The sequence below is a fragment of the Brassica napus genome, chromosome C5 (genome assembly GCF_020379485.1).
Source record: "Brassica napus cultivar Da-Ae chromosome C5, Da-Ae, whole genome shotgun sequence".
NCBI lineage: Eukaryota > Viridiplantae > Streptophyta > Magnoliopsida > Brassicales > Brassicaceae > Brassica > Brassica napus.
Window position 1 is genome coordinate 48,030,540 of NC_063448.1, and position 26,967 is coordinate 48,057,506.

Genomic DNA, 26,967 nt, shown 5'->3' on the forward strand with positions numbered 1-26,967 from the left:
TCGTGTAACTGAAAATCAGATATTAACCAACATACAGTAGAACCTCTATAAACTAATAATGTTGGGACTTTAAAATTTTATTAATTTATAGAGATATTAATTTATAAAAAATTTCTTATTTAGATTTCTTATTTTAAGATATATTTATTCTAAGATAAGAAAAATATTTGATTTTAATGTATAGACATTAATTGTTATTTTTTGAAATTAGACATTTATATTAATTTTATTATATTATTTGGTGTATATAATATATATTGCATAGAATTTAAATGTAGTTTTAGATATAATATTACTAAATCTCATCAAAAATATATTAAGTGTTAAGAAATATAAATATAATTTCATTGTGAATAAGAAACAAACAATATAATAATAGTTTCTTACTTATATAAAATATGTATACATATGAATTATTAATTTTTTATTTTAATGAGATCATTTATTTACATAGAATTTTCTAATAAAAAAATATTATCTTATTATTTTATCGATTTGTGTCAAATTTTGAACTGGACCAAATTGGAACCGGCAAAATTTATTAATTTATAGAGATTATTATTTTAATGGGATCATATATTTACATAGAATTTTCTAAAAAAAATATTATCTTATTATTTTATCGATTTGTGTCAAATTTCGGAGCGATCCAAATTGGAACCGGTGAAATTTATTAATTTATAGAAATTATTAATTTATCGAGTATTAATTTATAGAGGTTCTACTGTATATGCAAACAAATTTTAGTTTTATAATTATAAAAATTTACACTCTCATCCGAATATTGTAGTGTATTACTTTTATGAATGAATGATTTTCTATTTTATTCATTATCCTATTTTGAAAGGTTTGAAATCTCTTAATTTTTAAGTTACATGGGAGAAAACTTCGTTTGTTTTTGTTTGTTAGCGTGATAGGTAAAGTCAATATTTTCATATCCTACCTAGATACGCAGCAAATCTGTTACATGTATATAATCTGGTTTGCGATAAAATATGATTAAAAATTATTATTAACCCACGATCTGATACTCTGGTTAATCCGTTAAAAAATCGGAAAGAACTGGTAATATTTTTTATTTTTAAAAATTAGTAAATTTTGTTATACTTTTAATTGTACATGAAATAAAATAAAATATTAATTTATATTTTTAATGACAACTTTTACCATGTTGTTAAAAATGAAAAGAATGATCATAGAAAAACAATTATTGTTAAACTTCAGTATTAGTTTTTCGTTATTATAATATTTCTGTTTATTTTGAATTTAAAATTTAAATTTATAATAAAAATTATTTAAGTTTTATTATCTTAATATTTATTTAGCCAACGTCTTAATTTGGTATACAAATTAGTCAAATAAGTTTTTTTGGGAAGCGACTACGAATTCAATTAAAATAAAATTTCAAGTGTTCAGTAATATTTTGTAAATAAAATACAATTATTTAAAACTAATATTTAAATTTTCTAAAAGAGTAAAATCTTATAAGTATTATCATTAATCACACTATTTGATTAAAATGAAAAATGTGATAAATGTTTATTGTTAGAATATGTTGTTAGGCTATCCAATATTTGAAAATGTAGTTAAAATCATCCGACTTTTATTCTAGATCATCTTGGTCCTTTACACTGCAAATAATATTTGAATCATTAGTCATTATTAATAAATGTAGGAATTATAATAATAGATTTGTATGTTATCGATCATCCAGACTGGAACTGTGTGCCACCATGATCATGATCAGTGATTCTTTTTTATAAACTCCTTGACCTCCAAAACTTACCTCATATTCACAGTTTTGTAACATAAATACAGCAAAGATGTTTGTATATTATTTCCTTTCCCCCATGACAATCATAATTTTCCTTCGAACGATCGTGTACAAAAAGGAGTCAATACCCAAACTCTTAACTAATCCGGCAATCCCCAAAACTTTAACGCATGGCGGTGTGAAGTTGGTATAAACTATGGTTTATTTAGATATTTCAAACCCATGATCGAGTAGAAAAATGAGTCAATATGCAAGACCTTAGCGTACGTAGATATTTTAAAAGTTGTAGGTTGTTATTTGATTTTTAGAATAAGGGATTGCTATAATATTTGGTTGTATATTATGTAGGTTGGGTCAAAAATGAATAGGTACAACGATTTTTTCAAGTAGATTTTTTGAGGATTATCCTCTTTTAATAGTATAAGTATGAATTTTTCTTTTTGTTAAAAAGTTTTCATTATGAATGTAACTATTTTGTTATCATTTATTTTGTTTTTGTGTACTGAATGTAATAATAGATACTTAAGATTCATCGTTTGTCACATACAATCATAGATATATACCATTATATGTAAAAAACACCAAAAAACAAAACCTCTTTAATTTTCATAGCTCGAATAGTACAACAGTTTTGATTTCCGGTGATGACCACATAGTTCTACTATCAATCACTGGTAAGTGCCATTCTTTGTTTCTGAGCTTCTGATGGCAGCTTAACTTCGGTTGCTAATCCAATGGCTTGAAGGAACCTAACGACGTACCAAGTCATATCAAATTGCCACCATTCAAGTCCATGTCGAGCAGAGAACTCAAAAGCATGGTGATTGTTGTGCCATCCTTCTCCAAATGCTAGAGCTGCTACCCACCTGAAAAAAAAATCATAATACAATTATATATAAAAATAAATATCTCAACGGACCAAGTTGTTTAAGGATTTGATGGATGATGAATTTTACCAGTTGTTTTTAGACAAGTCTCCAGTGTTCCAAGCTTGGTTTCCCCAAACGTGACAAGCTGAGTTCACTAGCCAAGTTATATGATATACCCATACTATTCTTACACCCTGCAAGAACAGAAAAAAGATTAGAGTTGAAAGGGATGAGACATAATGGGTCAGCAAAATAAAGTTTTTTCATGTGCCGTTTACGAAACTGCAAATGTAATTTACACTTTTAAGCATATGCAAAAATGGTGTTTTGTAACTGAATACAAGCAAAATCAAATTCAGTCCCATTCACGAGAAGAGTACGAGCCAGATAGATAGATCAGATATTGTTTACTTGTGGTTCTCTGCTTTACTAAATTAATACAACTTGCGTTTGCATAAGTTCAATAACCTAAGTTGCACTAAATGACAAGACAGAAAAAAGCAACTTGTCTAAGATGTTGATCAAATGGAAGAGATTGGCCCACCAAATTGACTGAAAAGATTAGAGTTTTAACGGATGAGACATAAAAGGTCAGGAAAATCAAGTTTTTTCATGTGCCGTTTAGGAAATTGCAAATGTAGTTTACACTTTTAAGCATATGCACAAATGGCGTTTTGTATCTAAATACAAGCAAAATCAAATTCAGTCCCATACACGAGAAGAGTATGAAGCCAGATAGATCAGATATTTTTACTTGTGGTTCTCTGCTTTATTCAACTAACACAACTTGCGTGGCCTAAGGTCAATAACCTAAGTTGCACTAAACGACAAGACAAAAAGGCAAGTTGACAAAGATTGATCAAATGGAGAAGATTTGGCCCACCAAATTGACTGTCAGCCACACAAAAAAAAAGGTGGCGGACTAGTTCTGTTTTGGCCAAGCTACAACACACATCATAGTCCTAATCTATATCCCGTTCTTGAAATTAACGGAGATGAATTCAAAATGCAAAGTAACATACCATTCCCCAAACGATGAAGGGGAAGCCACCCATTGCGTATAGAGCAGTCGCGAGAGCCACCGGATGCCAAATGTATGTGTTTTTAAGGAACTGATAGAACGGCTGCTTCTCCAAATCCCCAACATTATTAGGCTCTCCAACCTTTCAAACATGACAAGAGACAGCACCAATAAACAAACAGACAATACATCTTAATACGAGAAAGAAACAAAACAAACCCTTACCCTTTGCGTGATGGTATTGGTATCAAACATCCAATTCATGTGACTAAACCAAAACCCTTCAAGTGGGCTATGAGGATCTTTGTCCGAATCACAGAACTGATGATGGTACCTATGCGTACTCACCCAATCAATCGGATGCCCCTGAAGAAAACAACACACCATCAATTACACAACTCAACATGCCATTCATTATACAGAGGACAAAACTACACTCACCTGAAGAGCCTGAGCTCCACAATAAGCAAACAAGTACTCAAGCCACTTAGGAAGCTTGAAGCTTCTATGAGTCAGATTCCTATGGAAAGACAGAGTAATCCCCAGAAGACCTGTGACAATATAAAGCACAAAAGCAACCGAAACAGCTCTCCAGTTAAACTGAAACGGAGCCAAGAGGCTAAGCAAATGCATCGAGACAACCACAGCAACGGCGCCAAAATCCATCGACGTCCACTCTCTCTCCCACCAAACCGCTTTGTCCGTCTTCTTCTTCACCATCACATCCGAAAGCATTATCCTTCTGTAATCTCCAGACTCAGAGGCAGCTGCAGCTGATGCGGCGACATCTCTCTTCTTAAATGCGGAGGAGACGAGGCTCGGGAGCTTGAAAGGAGCGAGCTTTTGGTTGTGGGTGAGTGAGATTCCGGCGAGATTTAACGGCGGTGAAGTGGTTAGAGGTCGTGGAGGGGAAGAGAGGAAGAAAGGTTTGGGCTTTGCTAAGGGAGAGGTCAGAAGAGACGCCATTGTTGACGTGATAGCCGAGAGAAGGAGAAGATGAGAGTAGTTAAACCCTACATATATACTATGTATAAAATCAGGGTCGGTCTTTTTTGTATGTTCACAAGCTGTTGTGTTGTTGTAGTGACAGAGACGTGTCCAAAGATCTCGTCTTTGTGGCTAAAGAGAGAAGATAAGGTGGTCTAGGGATTTGGATTGCCAATTTGGGGCACTCAACTAAACCACGGATCTTCTTTTTTTGGTTTTGCTGAGATAGTCCTTGATGTTCTTTGCAACTTAACAAATCGCCCCGTTAGTCTAAATTCGGATTCTCTTAACCTGGGCTTAGATTGATTAACCTAAAATGGGCTTTACTTTGATTGTGGCCCATTTCTCCTTATCTAATTAAGAAAATTCCAAGAATGTGAATGGGTTCCGACAATTCAAACAAGATATTTCTGTTTAGGAGACTTCAAAGTCTTTGTTTTCATCTGCCAAGAAAAAAAAATCTGTAAAAGATATTTTGTGTCTGTGGTGGTAAATAAACCCTTATCTTGAAGCTATATATTAATTACTCTTCATTCATCCATTTCAAAAGAGTTTTATCATCAGATCGGTTCCCATGGCTGCAGCTGCTAACACCGCCGTTTTTGTATCTCCTTCGCAGCCTTTATCCTCTAAACGCAATTTTTGTAAGTCTTATTCTACTTCTTTGTTGTTAATTTGTATACTCAATGATCTATAGCATGTAAAATCTGATGCTTTTTAAAACACATATATAGTGTACAGTTCAACGGTTAGTCCAATACAGAGGAGATTTCCAAGGAGTAAACTTGAGCTGCAAGTAAAAGCTGTTGCCACCACTCTTGCACCCCTCGAAGAGATCAAAGAGTATGTCTTCTTGTTAGTTTGATTGATATAAGAATAAAAGTATAGATTAACATAGTTGATGGTTGATTAATTTGTGTAGATATAAGCTTCCTTCATGGGCAATGTTCGAGATGGGGACAGCTCCAGTGTTCTGGAAAACCATGAACGGGCTTCCTCCAACCGCGGTAAATTTCTCTAGCAATTTTCTCATGCTAACATCAAAGTTTAGGCTCGTTAACTCAAACCTCTTATAAAACTTTCTTAAATTAATTAGGGTGAGAAGTTGAAACTTTTCTACAATCCAGCTGCAACCAAACTCACTCCTAACGAGGACTATGGGGTTGCTTTCAACGGTGAGTTTCTCATACAACATCTTATTAACTTTTATTTGAAAATTTTCCCAATTAGTTGACGCTGGTAACTAAGACTCATTTATGGGGTTTACATAGTCCAGTCCTATGGACTAATAAAAATGGAAAGAAATTATTCAACTGGTTACTAATGGTGCAGGAGGATTTAACCAACCAATCATGTGTGGTGGAGAACCAAGAGCAATGCTTAAGAAAGATCGAGGCAAAGCCGATTCTCCCATTTACACTATGCAGATTTGCATTCCTAAGCATGGTCCGTTTTTACATAATCAAAACCAGAGCACTACTAATTCTTATGTGATAAAATAGTTTTATAAGTAGTATAATTTTTTGACATTTTCTTTTTTCTGTGAATTATTTTCAGCTGTGAATTTGATATTCTCGTTCACCAATGGAGTCGATTGGGATGGTCCATACAGACTTCAGTTCCAAGTCCCCAAGCGATGGCAAAACAAACCTATTGAGTTCTTCAATGAGGTACTGGACGTACAATCTAGTACTGTACATTTATTTGTGCATTAACACCCAAAAAAAACTCATTAATAGGGTCTAGCTAAAGAGTTGAGCCAAGATGGAGCCTGTGAGAGAGCAATATTTCCTGACTCGAACATAGTTGCAACACGGTGCACTATGATTGCCAACTTGACGGTCGAAGGAGTATGTATCTAACCAACTATATATATACTACAATTCATTTGTTATATACACTTTTTAACATATTTAAGGTTCTTAACATATTTCAGGGAGATAGATGCAATCTGGACCTTGTTCCTGGGTGCATGGATACAAACTCAGAACATTTCAACCCGTTGGCTAATGTTGATGATGGCTCTTGCCCTCTTGAGTTATCTGATTCTGATGAATAGAACTCATCTTTATTCATGTAAATATATACACACAGATATGTTGGTTTTAGTATATAATAGTAAAAAAACAAGGTAAACCTTTCTTCTGGAGAAAGAATGTGAAAAGTTCTGCCACGCGCCGTATTTATCTGGGTTAGCAGCAGATTTAAATTCGGGTTTCTTAGAGATCCACAGAACGTCTTGTACCGCCCGAGCACAGACGTGTGGTTCGGTATTTAATAGTATGTTAGTATACATGTAGTAACTGAAATGTCACTCAGTGATTTTTATTTAATTATAAAAGAGCTTGATACTTAAAAAATCTGACTCTCTTTAGCCACCGACTATTTAGAAATGTTAACATGTTGATCTATTTATTACTTGAACTAACATACATTGGGGAAACTTCTGAACAACAAAAAGACCGTAAATAAAGTATGATCTATTGCTTTCCGTGGACCAAACTATTAATGAATAATAATCATGGATCGGTGTACCTGTCCCGTTAACTTATACGAAATCCACTTCACCTACCAATGGAAAACAAGACACATGCTCACTAAAAATAGTGAAGAAGTACATTCAAAGTTCACTAAGTGGTAGCCAATGAGTTTTGGCAGTCTCACCTCACCTGTAACTCCTAACATTGACTTGAATGAAATAGTTGTACAAAGACGATAAGAAACTCCTATAACTTCACAACAACGTACAGGTTTAGTTAGGTTAAACTGCTATCTAATCCTTTTCAGTCAGAATCATCGGAAAGAAAATAAATTTAATTCATTGGACATCAATTAAATTTAATATATTTTCAAGTTCAACTAAACATTTAAAAAGAAAACAAAATTAATTGACTAGCGAGTCTTTAGAAATCAAACTAAAACCATTGCCTAAATTGTGTCTTTTGCTCATCATCTCTTCGTACTTCCCGGCCAACGAGTCAAAGAGAATCCCAGCGCCAACTCCGACAGCAAGATCGATGGTGTAATGTCCTCTCGTCCCGAGCAGCCTTATCGATTGTAATACATTGAGGATGTCAAAAAGCATTGCTAGTCTCAACCTCTGCATTCTCCTCATGTCTAAGGATGCTATCATCGAACCGGCGACGTGACCCGAGTAGAAAAGGAAGAATGAGACGTTTCCCACAGGAAAATCGACTCCTGATCCTAAAAACTCCTGTAAAAAAAGTCAAATAATTGCTTTTGACACTTTTTAATACAACATGTTAACAGCAACGAGACATAGTAATGCCTAATTATGATGATACTACTAATTAACTAACCTAACCCCCGCAAGTTAAAGAAGTAAATACAAACCACTACAATTACCCTCTCATTGCTTATAATCAAATTACTGCTTTTATTTCAAATTAAATACTATCGTTTTCAATATACTAGTACTGTATTTGACATCATACTAAATAACTTAACCCTATTCAAAATGAACATAAAATTCATAAACTAATTGTTTTGTGAGATATTAATCTTTAATTAGAGTCCAGGTTATCAAAACATTTGGGTATATATTCATATAAAGTTACAACCTGTTTCCTATACGGTAGTGGCCAAGGGAGAAAATCAGACGCCCAACAATATTTGGCGACTTTACATAATTCATCTATTTTGTTACAACATCATTTAGTTATTATAATCTATATTTTTCATAGAGAGAGTGAGATGTAAAGATTGGGACCTGAGGGAGAGGGAGCTGAGTAGAGTAACCAAGAATACCGCGACAAGTAAACATGAAGCAAGCCGAGATGGTGGCTCGTGGTCTTCCTTCCATCAACCATGTCCATACAATATACGTAGTTTGCATCCCTACGAACACCTGTCTCCCACCACCATCCAAACAAAAGTTTTAAATAGTTAAAAAGTACAAAAGTCAAATCTATCCAATCTCTTTGCATTGCATGTGATCACGTCTCCATATCACCCATGTGTTACTTTTTAATGGGTTTTAACTTTAAAGTTTATAAAGCATTCTATTATACTACTATAGTGCAACTATTTCGTTATAAAGAAACAAACAAACAAAATGGCAGTTGTTAAAAAGAAGATTAGACTTAACTACTAAACAAAGCGATTACATTAAATACATTTGTGTCCACTAGTTTATCTACTAACACCATTATTCCACTCTTAGGAAATTTCATTGCATGTTGATGTTTACAGTTGACAGCAAAATTCCAGCCGGAGAATTAATCACCTCACAAAATAAAGGAAAAGATCTGAGATTTGTTCCCATCACTACCACAATTTAATTTATTTGACTAATTCAATAATTTATTACTTACGATTTAAATGATAAAGAAAAAAAAACAAAAAGTTAGGTGAGGCATGAGGAATTGATGATAAATCATTTAATAGTTGTTTTAACCCCTAAGTTAATCTCTCTCTCTGCATACCGTGTTTAGTGCGGCTAAAACGGTGTTAAGACCCGGTGAATTTGCCAAGACGCGGTTCAGAGAGCGCGTGGCCACAAACCCAACATCGAACGGCTCAGACCTCGCGGGAATCATCTGAAGCGTATACTCGACGCCCATGAAGAACAGAACTCCAAGCGCGAACACACACGGTATCCAATGGACTCTCGCCACGTAGATAGCGTCACGCGCCGTCCATGTCATAAACGACGCCTTTCCTCCTCCATTGGCGTAGCCGTCGTCTGTTTTCTTAACAATGTTGTTCTCCATTGATGGGACGGTTCCGTCAAAGGCGACGTCGTTAGAGTGATGTCCGTTAAGAGAGTTAGATCTGCGACGGAGAGGGACGCCAGTTTCAGTTGACATAAGCGTCAGAGATGGGTTATATAAGAGGCAGAGATTTCGAAGGAGGTATTGTTTTATATTTTGTGAACTGTGGAAGGAAGATTGTTTGGTCTACAAAAATTCATACGAAAACGATGAGTATTGAGTTTCGAGAGCTACGTTTACGCAAAGTCTTTGCCTTATTATTTTTTTCTCTGTTTTCTCTCTTTGTTGGGCTTTACTTTACTTTTGTACCAACATGTTGTTAAGTTCTTTTTATATGTTAAGTTTGATATTTTAGACGACCAAATGAAATGTTCCCTAATTTTTATATGTCAAGTTTGATATTTTAGACGACCAAAAGAATTGTTCCCTAATTTTTATAATAAATATTGTTGTAAAGTAAATTTTTTGATACAAAATAATTATTGTTATAGAATTTTAATGCAAAATTTATCGATTTTCTATGCTTTATAAATATTTATATTTTCCATTTTATTTTTGATTGGTCAAAAATATGATTAAATGTATACTTAATGATATTTTATTTGGAAAATATACAAAATCTGTGTAAACAAATTTAAAATGACACTTAAAATAAAATGAAGAGATTATAGATATAAGACTATGAGATTCTCTCGTTACTAAAATAATTATAGTTTTCAGACAAAAACATGTTAGTGGTGTGTGTATGCATATTAAGTGCTAACAATGTGTATATACTCTAATTCAAGATTATGGAGAATATCAAGAGATTTGATGCTTCGTTGTATGCATCAGACATTAGTTTATTCAACTGAGTATTATATTTTATTTTTTGGGCGCAATCATCTTTGACGCTTTTTTAAGATAAGTATTGAAAAAAAAAGATTTAAGTTTTTTTAGTTCTCCAAACCGCGAAAGCCTCTGATTAATCATCTAGTATCGACAATAAATAAGTCTAAGAATTTTATATAAAAGTTAGATACTCACATTATCTAATCACACATATAAATAAATCTAAATGGTAGATTTCAAACTTAAAACGTTTGCTGTCAAAAAAAAAAAAAACTTAAAACGTTTAGAATCTTTCTGGAACCCACCGTACCACCCAAAATCATATCGGTGGTTTAGAGGGTGTTATTGAATTGAGTTATTTTATAGAATTGAGTGGAATTTAAATCCATACCTAAATTCAGTGTTATTGGATTGAGTATTTGGTAAATAAAATTTAAATCCATTGAAAACCAATGTTATTCGATATTTTTTAAATTTAATTAGAATTCAGTTATGGTGAATTTTAATGGAATTCAATGTATCTTTTTAACTAAAACAAATCCTATTTTTTTTATCAATACTTTGAAAAAAACGAGACTTGGATATCTTTTCCATCAAAGTACTTGCATACTTAAATTCCAATACTTATTCCAATTACCCAATTCGGGACTAAGTATTGAACTTCCACAATGTAGTAAACGAAAACATAGAAGACGTTTATAGTAGGTATGCATATAAACATAATCGGTTATAGAATAAACTCTGAAATTTAGTTGTATAGAAGAATTTTAAATTTTATAGATTCATACAGATTTAAGATAATTATTTAAATTCTCAAAGGTATACAAAATGTAAATCATGTAATTGTCTACATATTAACGAAACTCAAGGCGATGGTGATTTTGTATGTTTTTCACACAAACTAGACTACTACGTGCCTGTCTAATCACTCAATCAGACGGGTTTGTCTAAAATGGTCTATGCTTGGATTTGGGCCATTGTTGATGTTTCTTTGATTCATTATTTCTTAACTTTAATAAAAAGTATCGACGTACAAATAGATCTCACAATAATATAGATTCTGATTTAGAATTATGCACTCACCACATCCATCAATTTCCAGTTTCTTTTTTTTTTCTCAGTAAAGACTCAACCATACGTAAAGTGTGCAGTTATTAAGTCATCATTTACAAAGTTACAATAATAAAGCGGCTGTGTGAATAAATAACATATGTCGACTAAAAACACATTAAACAACGTTGTTAAAACTATCCATATACAAACTTGTAATGAACTTTTCTTCTCTTTTTTAGCACATCTTGTTATGAACATTCGTTATTTTTATGGTACTGCATATTATGGTCTCACAATATATATACTTGGTGATTCTCCCATGGTCATGAACGTGCGACATTATAATTAATTAATATTTACTTTGCTTTTAAATAAATTTACAATTTATATGTATAATTTATATTATTTTAATTAGACATATGATTTTGGGTATGTTATATCTAGTCAGTTTGGTTGTATTTTGAATCAACAATCAATTTGTTTATCACTTGGGTATATTGAATTGCAAATAAAACTATAATATATTATTATAAATATAGTTAATTTTTATTAAATTTTTATTTGCATTTAGATTGATTATTTTCTTAGATATGTAAATATATTTTGGTAAGATTATATATAACGTAATATATATTGTGCTTAGAATAATATTATAGATATATATATATATATTTAACTAGCATAAAAAGTAAAGACCAATTTACTTATTTTTAAATAACTTTAAATTAAATTTATGATAAATTTAAATTTAATATAATATCAAAACTTTGTTTGTTAATCTAATTGGATGGTGTAAAAAATTATTCAGTTTTCAATTGGAATTCAGTTTGAGATACCAATAAAAATATTATATCTAAGTGTTAAAGTTCATATAAAATATGTAGAAAAATAATATTTTTATATAAAGAATAAGAAATATTTTAACTAGTTTTAAATTGATCATAATAATTTTATATTTAATACTGAATATTAAAAGAGACATGTAAACAATAATTTTATATTTAATACTGAATATTAAAAGAGACATGTAAACACATCTAGAATATGATTTGAATTTAGTCAAAAAAAAAATGCCAAGCCATCCCATGTTATCAAATAATAAAAAATTTACATATATACGACTTTTAATTTCTGCCCAATAGGCTTTCGGAAGGAGACTAATATAAATAGTAATAGATATTTTATCGTCAAAATAAATATACGCGTCACGCGCGTCTGTGTATGTGTATAAATAGAATCCTTGGGAAGGAGGAGGAGAGAGTGTCCATATCATAATCATTCGTTAATCAAATTGCAAAATCTAACTTCCGCACACCCACAAAGGCCACACACCAAATAAAAAAAATGGAATTAGTTGAAGAGAAGAAGGCTCCAAAAGAAGAAAAGAAGATGGGAGAAAGAAGAGTTGTGGTGGACAAAGCTTATCTATACGATGAAGACAAACCACTTACCGTCTGCAAAACATCTCTCTTCCACACCGGCGATGGTTTCACCGCCTACGACTGTAACGGCGATATCATCTTTAGGGTCGATTCCTACGGTAGAGATAACGACGAGTTGGTCCTCATGGACGCCACCGGAAAGTGTCTCCTCACCGTTAAACGCAAGGTTAAAAACCATTTAATTAACTACTATAAAATTATTATATTAAGTTGATCCATATATCGTCTCTCTCTGGTGGATTATATAATTGTAAAGAAGTTTTATTGAATGTGTATCGTTTCTTGTTCTTGATAATCTTGAATTATTGGTCTAACTTCGATGAATATTATTATTTTTGGTTAGAAAAGGATCTAAAAGAATTGTTTTGAGCTACACAGAATCTAATAAACTATTCGTTTTAGTCGAGTTCTGAGTCAGTCGCTATACCAGTTACTGAGTTAACTCGTTTTTTAATGAACAGAGACCTACTCTGCATCAGAGGTGGGAAGGTTTTCTCGGGGAGAGATCGGAGGGTCAGAAACCGATCTTCAGCGTTCGGAGATCGTCGATAATCGGGCGGTGCACGATGGAAGTAGAAGTATACGACGGAAGCGGAGAAGAGTACACCATAGACGGCGACTTCTCCTTACGAAGCTGTCTCATATACGACACGGAGAAGCGAACCGTGGCTGAGATCAAACGCAAAGTGGACATGTCAACGAACGTGATGCTTGGACGAGATGTGTTCGCTCTCGAGATCAAACCCGGTTTCGACGGCGCTTTCGCGATGGGTTTGGTCCTCGTGCTTGACCAGATCAACGGTGATGATCCCGTTGAGATTGGTGATGAACAAGTACACCCTTTTGTCGAGGATTAGTTTCTCTCTATCTCTCACTTTCACCTCGTCAAGTCTTTGTTCAGGTTTTAAACCAATCGAATCTAATCTTTGGGTTTTGTCAAATCTTTGGATTTGGACATTTGAGGTTGTTTGTATGTCAGTCATTAATGTTGTTACGTTACATAATATATAGTCTATGTCTCGTGAACTTTGTTGACTATATGTTGATGTTACAAAGTTCTTGTCTTCTTTTTAATTCATGTATACATGCATTATATCAGAAATTGTTCAAAAAACTTTTTAGATCTCGAGAGTTTCAATTGCGTCGTAAAAAATTAACAATTTGATCATGTGTTGTATAAACTTATAAGCTTAATTAATATATGGTGTTGGCTGCAATACCGACCTATCGACGTATACTAACTAATCTTTACTAAACCACGTAACGTGTAATGTACATATGTGTAGGCAAGTGGAATTTTTATACATAAGTCTAGTGATTCGTGAATATATATTACTATTTGTAGGTGTCAGTTGACATAAGATCAGAGAGTGCCTAAGTTTATTAAATCATAAATAGAAGGTGGACGAATAAAGATTCGATAAAATAATTACTAACATGGGAATCTAATAAAGAGAGAAGATATATCTTGACTACTTGCTCCCACTGGCCACTATAAATATATATGATTCGTTATCGTAATCAAAATTTTCATGCTTTCGTAAGTGCACAATTAGTTATATAGAGATACTTGCACGTAGCCATAATCCTTACACTATGAATAAACACATGCACATGTAATTACAGTAAGTTCTTATATTAACACTGAAAAGTTAGGAGGTATATCGAAAAAATCAAGAATTTACGGGGTTTAAAAATAATACATCTCTCTAAACCAAAGGGGTTAATTAGAATTTTTTTTTTTGGTTATCGTTAATTATAAATCTTTGAAAACATAACTCTCACGACAAGGGTAACAAACGGTGAAGAACTAGAAACATGAAAACAAAAGCCGAAACAAGAGCGTTCAAGGACGTCCCAAATCGAGACCGTGTGGCAGAAGAGTACTTGAGTCCGGTGAAACCAATGTCGTAGGCAATACTACCGTCAGGTTTAAAAAGGCCGAAGTTTCTCTCGGAAGTGGGACCCGGTTTCAGATTCTCGTTGAATAGTGCAAACACGTAAGCTCTCGCCACCATGTCTGGTCTGTACGGCGTGCCTTTTCGCTTATTCAGCCGTTTTCTCAGATTCCGATTATATGTTATCGCGTTCTTCACCGTCGCTCCGGCTTCATCTGCGTCCCCTTTTGATGCCCATCCGGTCTCTGAAACAATGACCTGCATACATAATAGAATGATTAAATCGAGTTCACAAGTCTTGTTTTGATAACGTTAGTCTTGTTATCAAAAAGAATTTGCGTTTGACATTTACATTTATAAATAAAAGTTGTGTTAAACATTTAAACAGAAACAAAAAAAAATAGTCAAAGCCTCGAAGGTTTACATAGTGTTTGTGTGTGCCTTTACGTTTACATTTTATGCCAGTGTATCTACTTTCAAAATACAAGATTAAATTAACTAGAAAAATAAATGAGTTGTTACTATGAAAACATGGCATTTTTAAGCAATCCCAAATATAAGTTAAATATGTATAGTTATAAGAAATACTTTACCGGCACTTTTGGGAAGCCAGCTTTCTCGAGAGCAGCATAAGAAGCATCAACCATAGCATCGAACATGTTATCGTAACGAAGCTTAGTTTTGGCGTCATAGATGCCATCGCTGTGCTCGAAGAGGGCGTAGTTGAGGTCAATATGGCTCGGATCCGATTTATAAGCTAGAAAAGGGTATGCGTTAATGTAGAACGGTGACCCTATCTGCCAGAAAAACGCTAACAACGGCTTCATAAACGGCACCACATCATCCCTAAACGTGCAAGCCGACGGTGGATACGAGTTCGCAAACACAGCCTCCGAGTGTGGACTCGACACCTATAAAAAGCAAATAAGCAAGTTCGAGACTATAAAAGATATGTAGGACCACAAAAATCCTAATTGAAAATCATGAAATATAAAAACGATAATATAAAATTAGAAAACGTTTAAATTTTTGTTCCAAGAAGATAAAGACTTTAACTTGTTTGGTTTAAGTACAAGATTATAATGTAACGTACCTCGACCCTAGTGTGAAGTCCAAGACGACGAAGAGCGGAGTAAACATTCTTGGCCGCAGGTAAGAGAACTTCCCAAAGCTCTACAGTGGTGCCACCTAAAATCTCGTTTCCCACAGCTATACCGCTAATTTTAGTACCGCTACGTATGAAAGGCTCGACGTTTTCTTTAACCCAATTCATTGCTCGGTCTTCTCCAACACTAATGTCCTTGAGAAACTCATTGCCTAAGCCAACAATGATCTCGATCTCTGTGTTACGAAATGCTGTGAGGACGGAGTGATCAGCGTCGTAGATACGTATGTTTCTGATCTTTGCTGCTTTAAGGAGAGTTACTACTGCGAGAGGAGACGGGAGATTATCCGCTATGCGACCGTAGTTTACACCGTATGTACCGATGAATGCTACGGCCGTTTGCGAAGAGAAGATAGAGGAGACAAAGAGAAGCGAGAGAAATAAAGAAGAGCAAACCATGCATGAATGTTTCATTTTTGAATGATTTATGCTTTAAACAGTGCACTTAATATGGAAACAAGAAGAGTTTATACTACTATGTGTTGTCCATTAATAGTAAGATTCTAAACTTTTGTCACGGGGACCATGCAAAAGGAAGGAATCAAGGTAAGTTGTGGGTCTTTCTTTGCATTAGATTCTTACTTTACCATTAGATTCTTACTTTACCTTCAAAGTAAAACTGTTTTTACTTTTTGCTCTCAATCTTCTTCTTGCTTTCTCCTTTTTTTTAAGGCAAACTTGTCACCATTGTTTGACTTCAGATAAAGATTGGACTAAAATCAAAACTACTTTTGAAGATCAACCAGTCTGCTGATCTTTGATCTGAGTTATCTTATAACATTGGTTATCCATGAAAAAAAAAAGTAAAAAGGAAACTAAAGTTTGCAACAGTAGAATAAGCATAGGAATTGCTATAGTTTTACAGAAGAGTTAATTAAGTATCCTCAAGATAGTCTGTTACATCCCAAGAGAATATGCATACACATAATGCACCCTCAATAGTCAATATACAAAAAGAGAGCATGAAAGGAAAACGTAAAACAGATACTTCAATGGATTTAATAGAGAAACAACTGACTTACAGTTTGATAAGCTTACAGAAGCAGGGCAGTGCAAGGCTATTGAATAGCTTCTGCTCCTGACGTTGTCTTTCTCCTCTGACACCATGTCGTCTGCCTTCTCAATTTCACCAAAGCTATCCTTAACATTTAAATTCTCGTTCTCCTTTGGATGAGTCATTTCAGAATCTTCTTCTTGCACATTAGAGTTTTCCACTCCTCCCTCTGGTTTCTCACCTTCATCTGTATCTTTCTTTGACCCTGAAGATTTAGTTCGACCTCGTTTCTTGAGTGGCTCTTTATCTGGTAAAGGGAGTTGACTTAGTCTTCTCACTGATCCTTGCAGATCTCCTCCTAGGTATTCCCACTAGTGGTCCAATCAAACTCTGCGATCGCAGGGCTTCCAGGGTGTGACTTGAGGTACTGCTCCAGCTGCTTTCTATTACTGAACTCCTCACCCGTTGGAGAAACAAACACAATCTCTGTTTTTTTCGCTTTGTTGGGGAAAAACTGCAAAAAGAGAAAAAGAAGTAAAACCTTTTGACTTCACTAGCAAGTTAGAAGGATGTTCGAGAGTAAATTGCTAAAGACGACCCCATAATGTGGCTTTAAACAGGCATTACAAGAAACGTCTTAACATCCATCAGAACAGAGAAGAAAAAGTAGATGAAACAAATGAAAAATGTGTGTGTGTGTTTTTTTAATGTCACGTCTAATAGCATTTAAATTCACCCAATCAATATCTATACTAACAATTCTCTACCAATAGCTACCTTCTTGTTCAGGCCTTTAAAGGGCATAGAAGAGTAAAGACAAAGAAAAATTACTTGTTTCGTACGTAAGTACATGATATTGGTAAATTGCATTTCACATTATACATCCTCAAATTCTAGGGCCTTTGCGATGAGAATTCGAAGAATGAAAGGAAACTTGTTATTGTTGATACTCTCAACGCACGATATTCTCGACGAGATAAAAGAAAGCTAGAGTACTCCTTGCAAAATAGATTGTATCTTTACAAAGAAGAAAGCTCAATATATAAACTACGTAACTAGATCATAACCTTAAAACGATTCATAATTATCCAACATAAATAAAATAAAGAAAAGGAAAACAAAGCTCTTAACTCGGCTAACGCCTTAGAGCACCATTAACCTTAGCACCCCTAATGGGGTTCTTAATCACTTTTTTTTTGTAATAAATGGATGTTAAGTACTTAATTTAAGAAACCTCTAAATTGTTGTCCTCCAATGCAAACATCTTATTTAGGGGTTCTTAAAAAAAATTAAACATTGAAACACAAAACATTTCAAGCACACTCTGCAAAAGTTCATAAGAATACAAGTAAGACCATCGTAGTCATGACAAGAGACATGAATCATAAAGAGTAGAAGTATTTCAAGACACAAAACATTAAGATAAGAAGTGGATACCTTGAACAAGACCAATAATAGCAAAAGCTCCTAGTACCAGCAACAATAACGGCTTGAACAAGACCAATCCTGAGCTTGAACAAGACCAAGCAACAATAACGGCTTGAACAAGACCAAGTTGATCAGTCTCTCGATGTAAAAGTCTCAGCAGCCCATAGGAAGTCATACCTCCACTGCACTGTATTGTGTAATTACTGCTTCATAAAAGTTGTTGTCCTCAGACCATTTCGTCCACACTTTTCTTCTAATAAGAGCTTCGGCAGGTTCATTACCTGATAATGTACCAGACACTAGATGGTTGTTGAATGACCTACTGCAAGAGAATAAACGACCACAATAATTAGGTAGAGAGTGTTAATTTAAAAACTTGATCCCTATCACATTTGTGTTTCAAACAAAATCATGCCTCTGCACTGGATCACACCCACCTCCTCTATATCGACTGTTTTCTCTGCTAAAAACAAACAAAAAGGGGATGAACGCTCCAGTTTTCAAAATATGAGATCTAACGATCTTACAACCTCTACCAAAGTCATGCTTACCTTTATGAAGCATTGATGCAGCTGTAGAGCGTTCAAAGGAGGTCAATCAACTTCATTGAGTTCCGAGATTCCCTACAAGTACAAATTTACACATCATGTACAAAGGAGAACCTGCGTACACAAACAGATGCATGTCAAAAAGACATTCAGTTTAACCAGACGCTGACAATGTGCGATCTAAAATCAACAAACTTTCCAATGATTTTGGTCCCAGAAACCCAATGCCCCCACATGCTCGTGGTGATCTCCCCAATACGTTATCCGATGCTCCCAACCTTGGCAATTTCAGGTTTTGAGTAGGATGCTCAGCATCAGATGCACCATCTAACTGAACAAAATCAGAGAACTAGAAATCATGGATCAATAAGCCTAAGCCCCATCAGATACTTTCTTTTCTTCTATCCACTGAGTTTCCTACAAAATTGAGGCAATTCAGCTCTGAGATACCAGAAATAAATACCAAACTGCATTACAATGAAGGAGGAAAATACACAAACAGTTGCGAAGTAAAAAAGCTTGAGGAACATTAACTATTACTACACTTTTCAAATTCAAGAAGAGAGAAAGAGGACAAACCATATGCGATACGAAATCCGGAAGCAAAAGTGCTTCACTGATCTTCCTATCCCGGAAAAGTCCCTTGACAAGACTACAGAATGTTTGCATATCCGGACTGACACCTTTCTTCGTCATCTCCGAGAACAACCGAAAAGCGAACATATTATACGTGCTACCGTAGCTAACCAACGTGGCAGACTGGTAGAGTAAAGGTACATATAAAAGAGGAAATGTATGTATATTGATAGTAAGCTCGATAAGTACAACAATGAAGATCTCTATCACCTGAGAATCTCAACTACTCTATCACCTGAGTAGACTCAGCTCATCGCTAAGAATCATCAATGTACTTAATCGATAAAGATCTAACAACCATGTCAATGACTATTTATACTCCTTTGTTTGTTCTTCAAGTCTGTAACCGTAAACCTTCTGCTTCCACTAGAGTCTTTTAATCCACTTCTTTCCCTTTCTTCCTCTTGTAAGTATATTTGAACCTATCAGAGACAAAGTTGCAACCTCTTCAAGAAGCGTAAGAGCCATCTCCAACCTCTTAGCTTTAATAAGATTATCAATCAGAAGCCTATATACAGAAACAAACGGGGCAGCATCATCCTTCGCTGTTGATCCATGATAACGAATTGAATCCACAAAGCTAGGGTTTATGCAGTGACGAGAAAAGAGGATCCGGCGACGAGAGAGGTAGGAGAGCCCGAAGGCAGTCAGAGACAGCCTGAAACGAGGTCCGAGCAGGTCGTGACACAACTCCGTCGGAGGTCTCCGGCTTCGAGACGTGTGATCGAGAAAAGAGAGAGCGGCATCGGACGATTTCGTCGAGAGAGAGAAAGAACGGTGATTGTTTGACACGTGTTACATAAGCAACGCTTCTTGTGAAGCTTAATTAAGACCAACCGCAACGGAGGTCCCTCACGGGTCCGTGGCCCAAATCCTTAGCTTTTTTACAATTAAAAAATTGTGAATTGGGCTCAGCTTTAGACGGATCCGTACGGATCAGTCCGTAAATAAGGCTTCGAAGGATCAAGTCCTTACTGCACGTGGCGTCTGATGGTTGGCCCGGCGATATGTTGTGTTGGGTTATGTCGAGAAAAAAAAACATTCGCGACCGAATGTTAGAAAAAAAAATCAGAGCTCTCGACGAAAGGCGATTTCTCTCCATCTTCGATTTCTCTCCATCGTCGATCTTCAAAGGTAAATAAACTAATTATGTGGTAGATTTAAGGATATGTTAGCTTCCATGTTGTTCTCGTCTCCCTCTATGCTTCGTATTTCAATCGATTTGGGGATTTCTTCCATTTATGGTTTCAAAAATTTTGGGGTTTTGAAATTGTTATCAAATCGTTTTCAAATCGTTTTCAATTGGGGATCTTTTGGTTTGTAGTTAGGGTTTCAATCGATTTAGTTAGCTGGAAAACTCATCACTTGTTTTCGGTTTCAATTTGGTTTTCGTTTTCGGTTTCAATCGATGTAGTTAGGGTTTCAATTCGTTTTTGGTTTCAAAACGTATCTGTATGGTTTCCTGTGGCTTATATTTTTCTAGTTTCAAAACGTATTTGTACGGTTTTCTGTTAGCTTAATGTGTAGCTAGTAAACTGTTTAGTTGATCATATATCTAAGTTAATGTGTTCTTAAACTCCCTAGTGAATGTGTTCTTAACATAGTTTCTGGTTTTTTGTGCAGGCCAACGAACATGGGACAAGACTATAGCTACACGCAGCCTTCATCAGAGGAATTCGACATCAACTCTTTACTTGAAGCAGAAGCTGCTCTCTACTGGGATGAAGCTCAGAGTAGCTACATAATTGTAGAGGCGGATCAGTACCCACCAGAACCTGAGGCTGATGAAGGAATACCGAGGACATGCTATTGCGGTAGTGAGGTTGTTGTTGAAACCTCGTACACTCGTAAAGATCCAGGAAGGAGGTACTTCTCCTGCAACAACGTTGACGATGGAGACTCCCACATCTGGAAATGGTGGGATGTGGCGATTCAAGAAGAGCTTCGTGAAACGCAGACACAACTTAGGATGGTCAAGGATCAATTCTTTGAGAGTGACCAGAAGGTGGCTAAGCTTGACAAGATCGTGGGTGTGTTAACTAAGAAGACAACAGTGATTAGCTATGGTTTGGCAAAGGGAGTTAGTGTACTGGTGTTGGTGATACTGGTCATCGTTATGGGCTGGTAAGTTTCGTACCTTATTTAGATAATTAATTTGATTTAAAATTTGAAATTTTAACTGTTTTATCTTATGTCATTCAAGGAAGAGCTTCGGAGGTTTTAAACATCAGAAGGGGTTGGCAGGTAACTTGTTTCACGCTTACTTACTAGTTTCAGTAATAAAAAAAAACTTATCTCTTCATGCTTTAATTGTTTTTAATGCTAGATTTGATAGAATCGTACTTGTTAGGTTTAAGTGTAGCTAGTGTAGAACTTATTAGTATGATTAGAGTGGTGGTAAATGCTTGTTTGCTTTCTATCTGCCTAACAACTCCGAAACTAAATGCGAACTTACTTTCTATTGGTTACTTAAGGGTTTGTGTTGCTAATAGAGTAACAGAAACCTATAATCTAAACATGAGTACCACAACTGGCTTTGTTAATCTAATGTATAGTCAATCTTCAGTTGATCTTAAGTCACCCGAACCAGCTTGGTTCGGGTCCCAAGGTCCTGATGAGTTTGTTTTCCACCCTGGTGTCGAGTCTTTTTTCCAACCTGGTGTCCAGTCTGCTGTGCAGCCTACTGTCGAGTCTGCTAACAAAGAGAGGAGGAAATGGTCTCCAAATGAGGATAAAATCCTCATTGGTGCTTGGCTTAACACCAGCAAAGACCCCGTTGTCAGCTGTGACCAGAAAGCTGAACATTTCTGGAAGAGAATTGTTGACTACTACAACGCAAGCCCTCAACTGGTTGGGACAGTACCTAGAGAGCTTGGTCCAGCGAAGCAGCAGTGGGCTAGGATTAACGAGCAGGTCTGTAAGTTCGTTGGATGCTATGAGGCGGCGTTGAGGGGGCAGAGAAGTGGTCAGAATGAAGACGATGTGATGAAAGCTGCCCTCGAATCATTCTTCAACATTTATGAGCACAAGTTCAGCCTCGAACATGCGTGGAGGGAGATGAGGCATGACCAGAAATGGTGCACCACCTATATGGTTAAAGATGGTGGGAAGGAGAAGCGCAAACCAGTGGTGGACGTTGATACAGAAGATGATGTTGCCGAACCTGAAAGCAGACCAGTTGGTGTGAAAGCTGCTAAAGCAGCTGGTAAGAGGAAGAAGAGTGGCAAGGAAGAAGAGATGTCACAGCTTCAGTCCATCATGGAAATGAAAGAAAAGCTCTCTAAACAAAAGATTCTAGAACGTTTACTTGCCAAAAAAGATCCTCTCTCCGAGATGGAAGAATCTCTTAAACTGAAACTCATGACTGAGATGTTATGATGATATTTAAGGTATTAGGTTAGTTACATGTAGTTACATGTAGTTAGATGTAGTTTCTATTTGTATCACATGTCGTATTACTTTATTTATTTGCTAACTCTTGTCTTTTGTTTTCTTTCAGGTGTAGCTGTTCGACATGTGAACCTAGTCACGGGTTCTGAAAGTGTTTTGTCGGTTGGCTGAAGTGAATCCAAGTTACGGGTAGTTCTAAGAAATGTACTCTAAGTTTCCGTTCTATTATGTCTTTAGGTAGCTATCTCTTTTGCTTAGTTTCCACCAGTCGGAGTTGTAATCTCTTTTGCTGTAACTCGGAAGTTGCGGATGCTCTTATTATCTCCAGCAACTTGTAATCAACTACTACTGCTTCTCTAAATTCGGTAACTTGTAATGAAATCCTCATGCTTCTCTTATATGCAACTCTTTTTAATCAACAAGTACTGCTTTCCTTATATGCTTGTAGTTGATCAAGGTTGTAGTTGATAATGCTTGTAGCTGATCATACATATAAACTCGGTAACTTGTAATGAACCACTCATGCTTCTCTTAGTTACATGTAGTTGATCTTGCTTGTAGTTGAACTTATAGCTGATCATACATATAAATCAACTAGGCGTAGGTCAAGTAGTTGGTCATTCTTGTATCACACTGATAAATCAACAAGTATCACACTTATAAATGTATCACCAACCCAAATCAACTTGTAACTTATAAATAAATTAGTGTGTTAAACTTATAGTTTTAAAACTTGTATCACACTTATAAAACTTATAGAAACCATATTAAAAAATAAAAGTTATACTTAAAAAAAAAAGTTATACACATTTTTATAGGAAAATTAAAACTTATACCTTCTTTGAACTTATAGCTTTAAAAAAAGTTATACTAAATTTAACTTATATATTTAAAAAAAAAAAAATTATACTTTATAGGAAAATGTCGACATCTTCATCTGACGAAGTTTTCGAAGAAATATTTGACGAAGTTTTCGAAGAAATCTTCGAAGATACATTCACCAACATAGTCGAGGCCCAAACCAGTAACCAAAGGAGCCGTGCTTATATTGAACGAAACCGTGAAGGAGGACAAGACCGCTTATGGAATGACTACTTCAGCGAAGATGCGACATTCTCGTCACAAATATTCAGACGCCGCTTTCGCATGAATAAGGATTTATTCTTGCGTATTGTCTATGGGCTATCCGAGAACTTTCCATTCTTTCAGCACAGAAGAGATGCAACCGGGAGGTTCGGTCTTTCTGCACTACAAAAATGTACGGCAGCAATTCGTATGCTTGCTTACGGTTCTGCGGCTGACACGGTTGACGAATATCTCCGACTTGGTGAGACCACTGCACTTTCCTGTTTACATAATTTCACTAACGGAATAATACAGTTATTCGGAAATGACTATCTACGACGACCCACACCGGAGGATCTTCAACGACTACTCGATATTGGAGAAAAACGAGGGTTTCCTGGGATGGTCGGGAGCATTGATTGTATGCATTGGGAGTGGAAAAATTGTCCGACCGCTTGGAAAGGACAATACGCACGAGGATCAGGAAAACCGACAATTGTCTTAGAGGCTGTTGCTTCGCAAGATCTTTGGATATGACACGCTTTTTTTGGTCCTCCAGGTACCTTAAATGATATCAATGTCCTCGATCGGTCTCCTGTGTTTGATGACATTTTTGAAGGTCGAGCTCCCTGGGTAAGGTACATGGTCAACGGACACAGGTATAAGTTGGCATACTATCTAACAGACGGTATATATCCAAAATGGTCAACATTTATCCAATCTATCAAACTCCCTCAATCTCCAAAACAAGAGTTATTTGCTAAAGCTCAAGAAGCAGCCCGAAAAGATGTGGAGCGGGCTTTTGGAGTATTGCAAGCTTGATTTGCGATTGTCAAAAACCCGGTTCGTACATTGAACAAAGAAAAGATAGGGAAGATTATGAGAGCATGTATCATACTACACAATATGATAGTTGAAAATGAACGAGATCGATACATGCGGTACGATATATCTGAATTTGAAGAAAGACACGTCACCAGAAGTTCACAGGTGGAAACGAACATGCCTACAAATCTGAATAATATGTTTCCCAATCGTAATGATCTTCAGGAAGAGCATATTCATGAACGGTTGAAAAATGATTTAATCGAAAATATTTGGAATAAATTTGGTGATGAAGATTAATAATTAGTGTTTCTTGATTTCTTTATATTTATCATTGTATCTTTTTTTGTATCATGCAATTAATAAAATTTAAATTTCAATTTATAAAAAAATACTATAATATTCTTAAGGATTAATTTTGTGAGATTGTTTTGTGGGAAATTGTTTCTTTTATTTCAGGACGAACCGGGGCAATGTCTTCTTTCTCATTTGACTACTGTTTTTTAGCTGAGGTCACTGCTTCTAATCTAAAAGAAGACAAACTTGTGAGTCAATTTAGTTAGTAAAATAAATAGTTTAATCTATTATGTGTCTTTACATTATTTGTTTGTAGTATCTTCCTGTGGGAGCTACGAGTTCTACTGCTTTGCACAAACAATGCAAAGAGACGATACTGGTGAACAAAGAGGGAAATTCATGGAATGTGAGTTTGCAATTTAGCGAATCAGCCGGCAAGTATTACATCACAAGAGGCTGGAGAAAGTTCTGTCTCGATAACAGATGCGAGATAGGAGACTTATTTGCGTTCAATGTGGTTGGATATGGGAAAACTACTCCATTGATGTGTGTATGTCCGGAAAGAAAAGAGTGCTCTGAAATACTGAGCAAATACTTGAGCAGAACGAGTGGCGAGTCTTCATTAGGTGGTCATTTATGATCATGTTGGATTTTAATATTCAATCATCTTATAAACTCTTATGTGTAATCTTTATATTTAATCATGTTTTTATTTAGGAATTTTTCTATCTTTATGTTTAATTATTGTTTTTATTTTAATTGTTATATTTATATGTTTAATTATTATTTTTTAAGTTTATTTCTAGTATTTTATATTAAGTTATTCTATTTAATCATTCAATATATAAAAATTATATTTCACTAAACAAAAAAAAATAATATTTTTTTATTCCTAAGGATTCCAACTTCGGATTCACCATTGTACACAAATTTTTCACATGAGTCCTTAACTATTAAAAAAAAAAGATAATTTATTCCTAAGGACTCCACAATGGGTATCACCATTGTGGATGCTCTAAGCAGCCTTCTTATTTAATTACATAATTTTCTTTTTTTTTTAACCTAAAAACACTAAGCAACCGGGTTAAGTGTCAGCGTTGTTGATGCTCTTAGAGCACCTTCTTAAGAGGTGGACCCCACATTTTTCTTAAAACTCAAATCTTCTTCCTCTTTTGCAAGAGGTTTTGCGGATTCCATTGACACGTGGGAGTCCGCGATTGGTTAGTTTTTAATTTTTTTTTTTAAATCGAAAAAAAAAACCTAAGAACCGACGCCCCCTAGCGTTAATCATGTTTAATAGGAAGTTCTTAGGGTGGAGTTTTTAACAGAATATAAGAATCCGTCTCTTAACTTTTAACTAAAAAAACTAAGATTTAAGAGCCGATTCTTAACTTTTTTAGTTAAAAGTTAAGAGACAGATTCTTATATTCCGTTAAGAACCTCACCCTAAGAACCTCATTGAACATGATATTAACGGCCTATACGGCCCAAGCTACCAATAATCCGCTACATCAGGCTTTGATTCTTTAATTAAGCCAAAAAAATTAGTAGAGGAAACAAACCAATTTCTTCCATGAAGAAGGTGCTGGTAGCTCCACAGATACAATTTCATCTTCTGTACCCATTTTGTTGTTGTTGCAATCCCTTAAAAACAGAGGCAAAAGAAAATTCAGAAAAAAAAATGCCACCAAAAAAAAAGATTTAACAATTTCACAAAGCTACTCTTGTCGAATTTAGCAACAGATAACCTAGGAGGAGGGTTCGATTCGTCAGAAAAAAAAAAAATAGTTACCACGGAGATGAAAGCAAGACGGCTGAAAAATTTAGGGATGTTGTTAGTTGTAGGCTCTGCTTGTTTGTCTCTGTATTGACATGTATGGCTTTCGTAGGACTTCTCGGACGTACCAAACCAAAGATGCATGATCAAGTCACATTTGCTTTCTTCTATCTTCTAATGGTAACGACACGTTAAAGTCCTTACAAAATGGTGGTGATACTACTTTATATCATC

The 26,967-nt window shown here is 35.2% G+C and overlaps 5 protein-coding genes and 1 pseudogene across 5 annotated transcripts; 2 read left to right on the plus strand and 4 right to left on the minus strand.

Moving 5' to 3' along the window:
* Positions 1-2,281: 2,281 nt before the first annotated feature.
* Positions 2,282-4,803, minus strand: LOC106401219 (palmitoyl-monogalactosyldiacylglycerol delta-7 desaturase, chloroplastic). The gene is made up of 5 exons (XM_013841691.3): positions 4,106-4,803; positions 3,890-4,030; positions 3,666-3,806; positions 2,731-2,837; positions 2,282-2,640 (listed from the first exon to the last, which is right to left on the minus strand). Exons 1-5 carry the CDS (start codon positions 4,628-4,630, stop codon positions 2,439-2,441), a joined length of 1,116 nt encoding a protein of 371 aa, XP_013697145.1. The 5' UTR covers positions 4,631-4,803; the 3' UTR covers positions 2,282-2,438.
* Positions 4,804-5,065: 262 nt separating this feature from the next.
* LOC106401904 (protein POST-ILLUMINATION CHLOROPHYLL FLUORESCENCE INCREASE, chloroplastic) lies at positions 5,066-6,800 on the plus strand. The gene is made up of 8 exons (XM_013842515.3): positions 5,066-5,295; positions 5,386-5,494; positions 5,574-5,658; positions 5,748-5,826; positions 5,984-6,097; positions 6,209-6,321; positions 6,391-6,501; positions 6,588-6,800. Exons 1-8 carry the CDS (start codon positions 5,226-5,228, stop codon positions 6,708-6,710), a joined length of 804 nt encoding a protein of 267 aa, XP_013697969.1. The 5' UTR covers positions 5,066-5,225; the 3' UTR covers positions 6,711-6,800.
* A 655-nt stretch (positions 6,801-7,455) lies between these two features.
* Positions 7,456-9,796, minus strand: LOC106399461 (phosphatidylcholine:diacylglycerol cholinephosphotransferase 1-like). Its single transcript, XM_013839946.3, has 3 exons — positions 9,097-9,796; positions 8,382-8,519; positions 7,456-7,865 (listed from the first exon to the last, which is right to left on the minus strand). The coding sequence occupies exons 1-3, from the start codon at positions 9,478-9,480 to the stop codon at positions 7,536-7,538; spliced, it is 852 nt and encodes a 283-aa protein (XP_013695400.1). The 5' UTR covers positions 9,481-9,796; the 3' UTR covers positions 7,456-7,535.
* Positions 9,797-12,467: 2,671 nt separating this feature from the next.
* LOC106401843 (protein LURP-one-related 12-like) lies at positions 12,468-13,667 on the plus strand. The gene is made up of 2 exons (XM_013842449.3): positions 12,468-12,876; positions 13,172-13,667. Exons 1-2 carry the CDS (start codon positions 12,613-12,615, stop codon positions 13,565-13,567), a joined length of 660 nt encoding a protein of 219 aa, XP_013697903.1. The 5' UTR covers positions 12,468-12,612; the 3' UTR covers positions 13,568-13,667.
* LOC106398980 (glucan endo-1,3-beta-glucosidase 14-like) lies at positions 13,578-16,289 on the minus strand. Its single transcript, XM_022703003.2, has 3 exons — positions 15,702-16,289; positions 15,202-15,519; positions 13,578-14,866 (listed from the first exon to the last, which is right to left on the minus strand). Exons 1-3 carry the CDS (start codon positions 16,185-16,187, stop codon positions 14,492-14,494), a joined length of 1,179 nt encoding a protein of 392 aa, XP_022558724.2. The 5' UTR covers positions 16,188-16,289; the 3' UTR covers positions 13,578-14,491.
* Positions 16,290-16,715: 426 nt separating this feature from the next.
* Positions 16,716-26,901, minus strand: LOC106397678 (annotated as a pseudogene).
* Between the last annotated feature and the right edge of the window lie 66 nt (positions 26,902-26,967).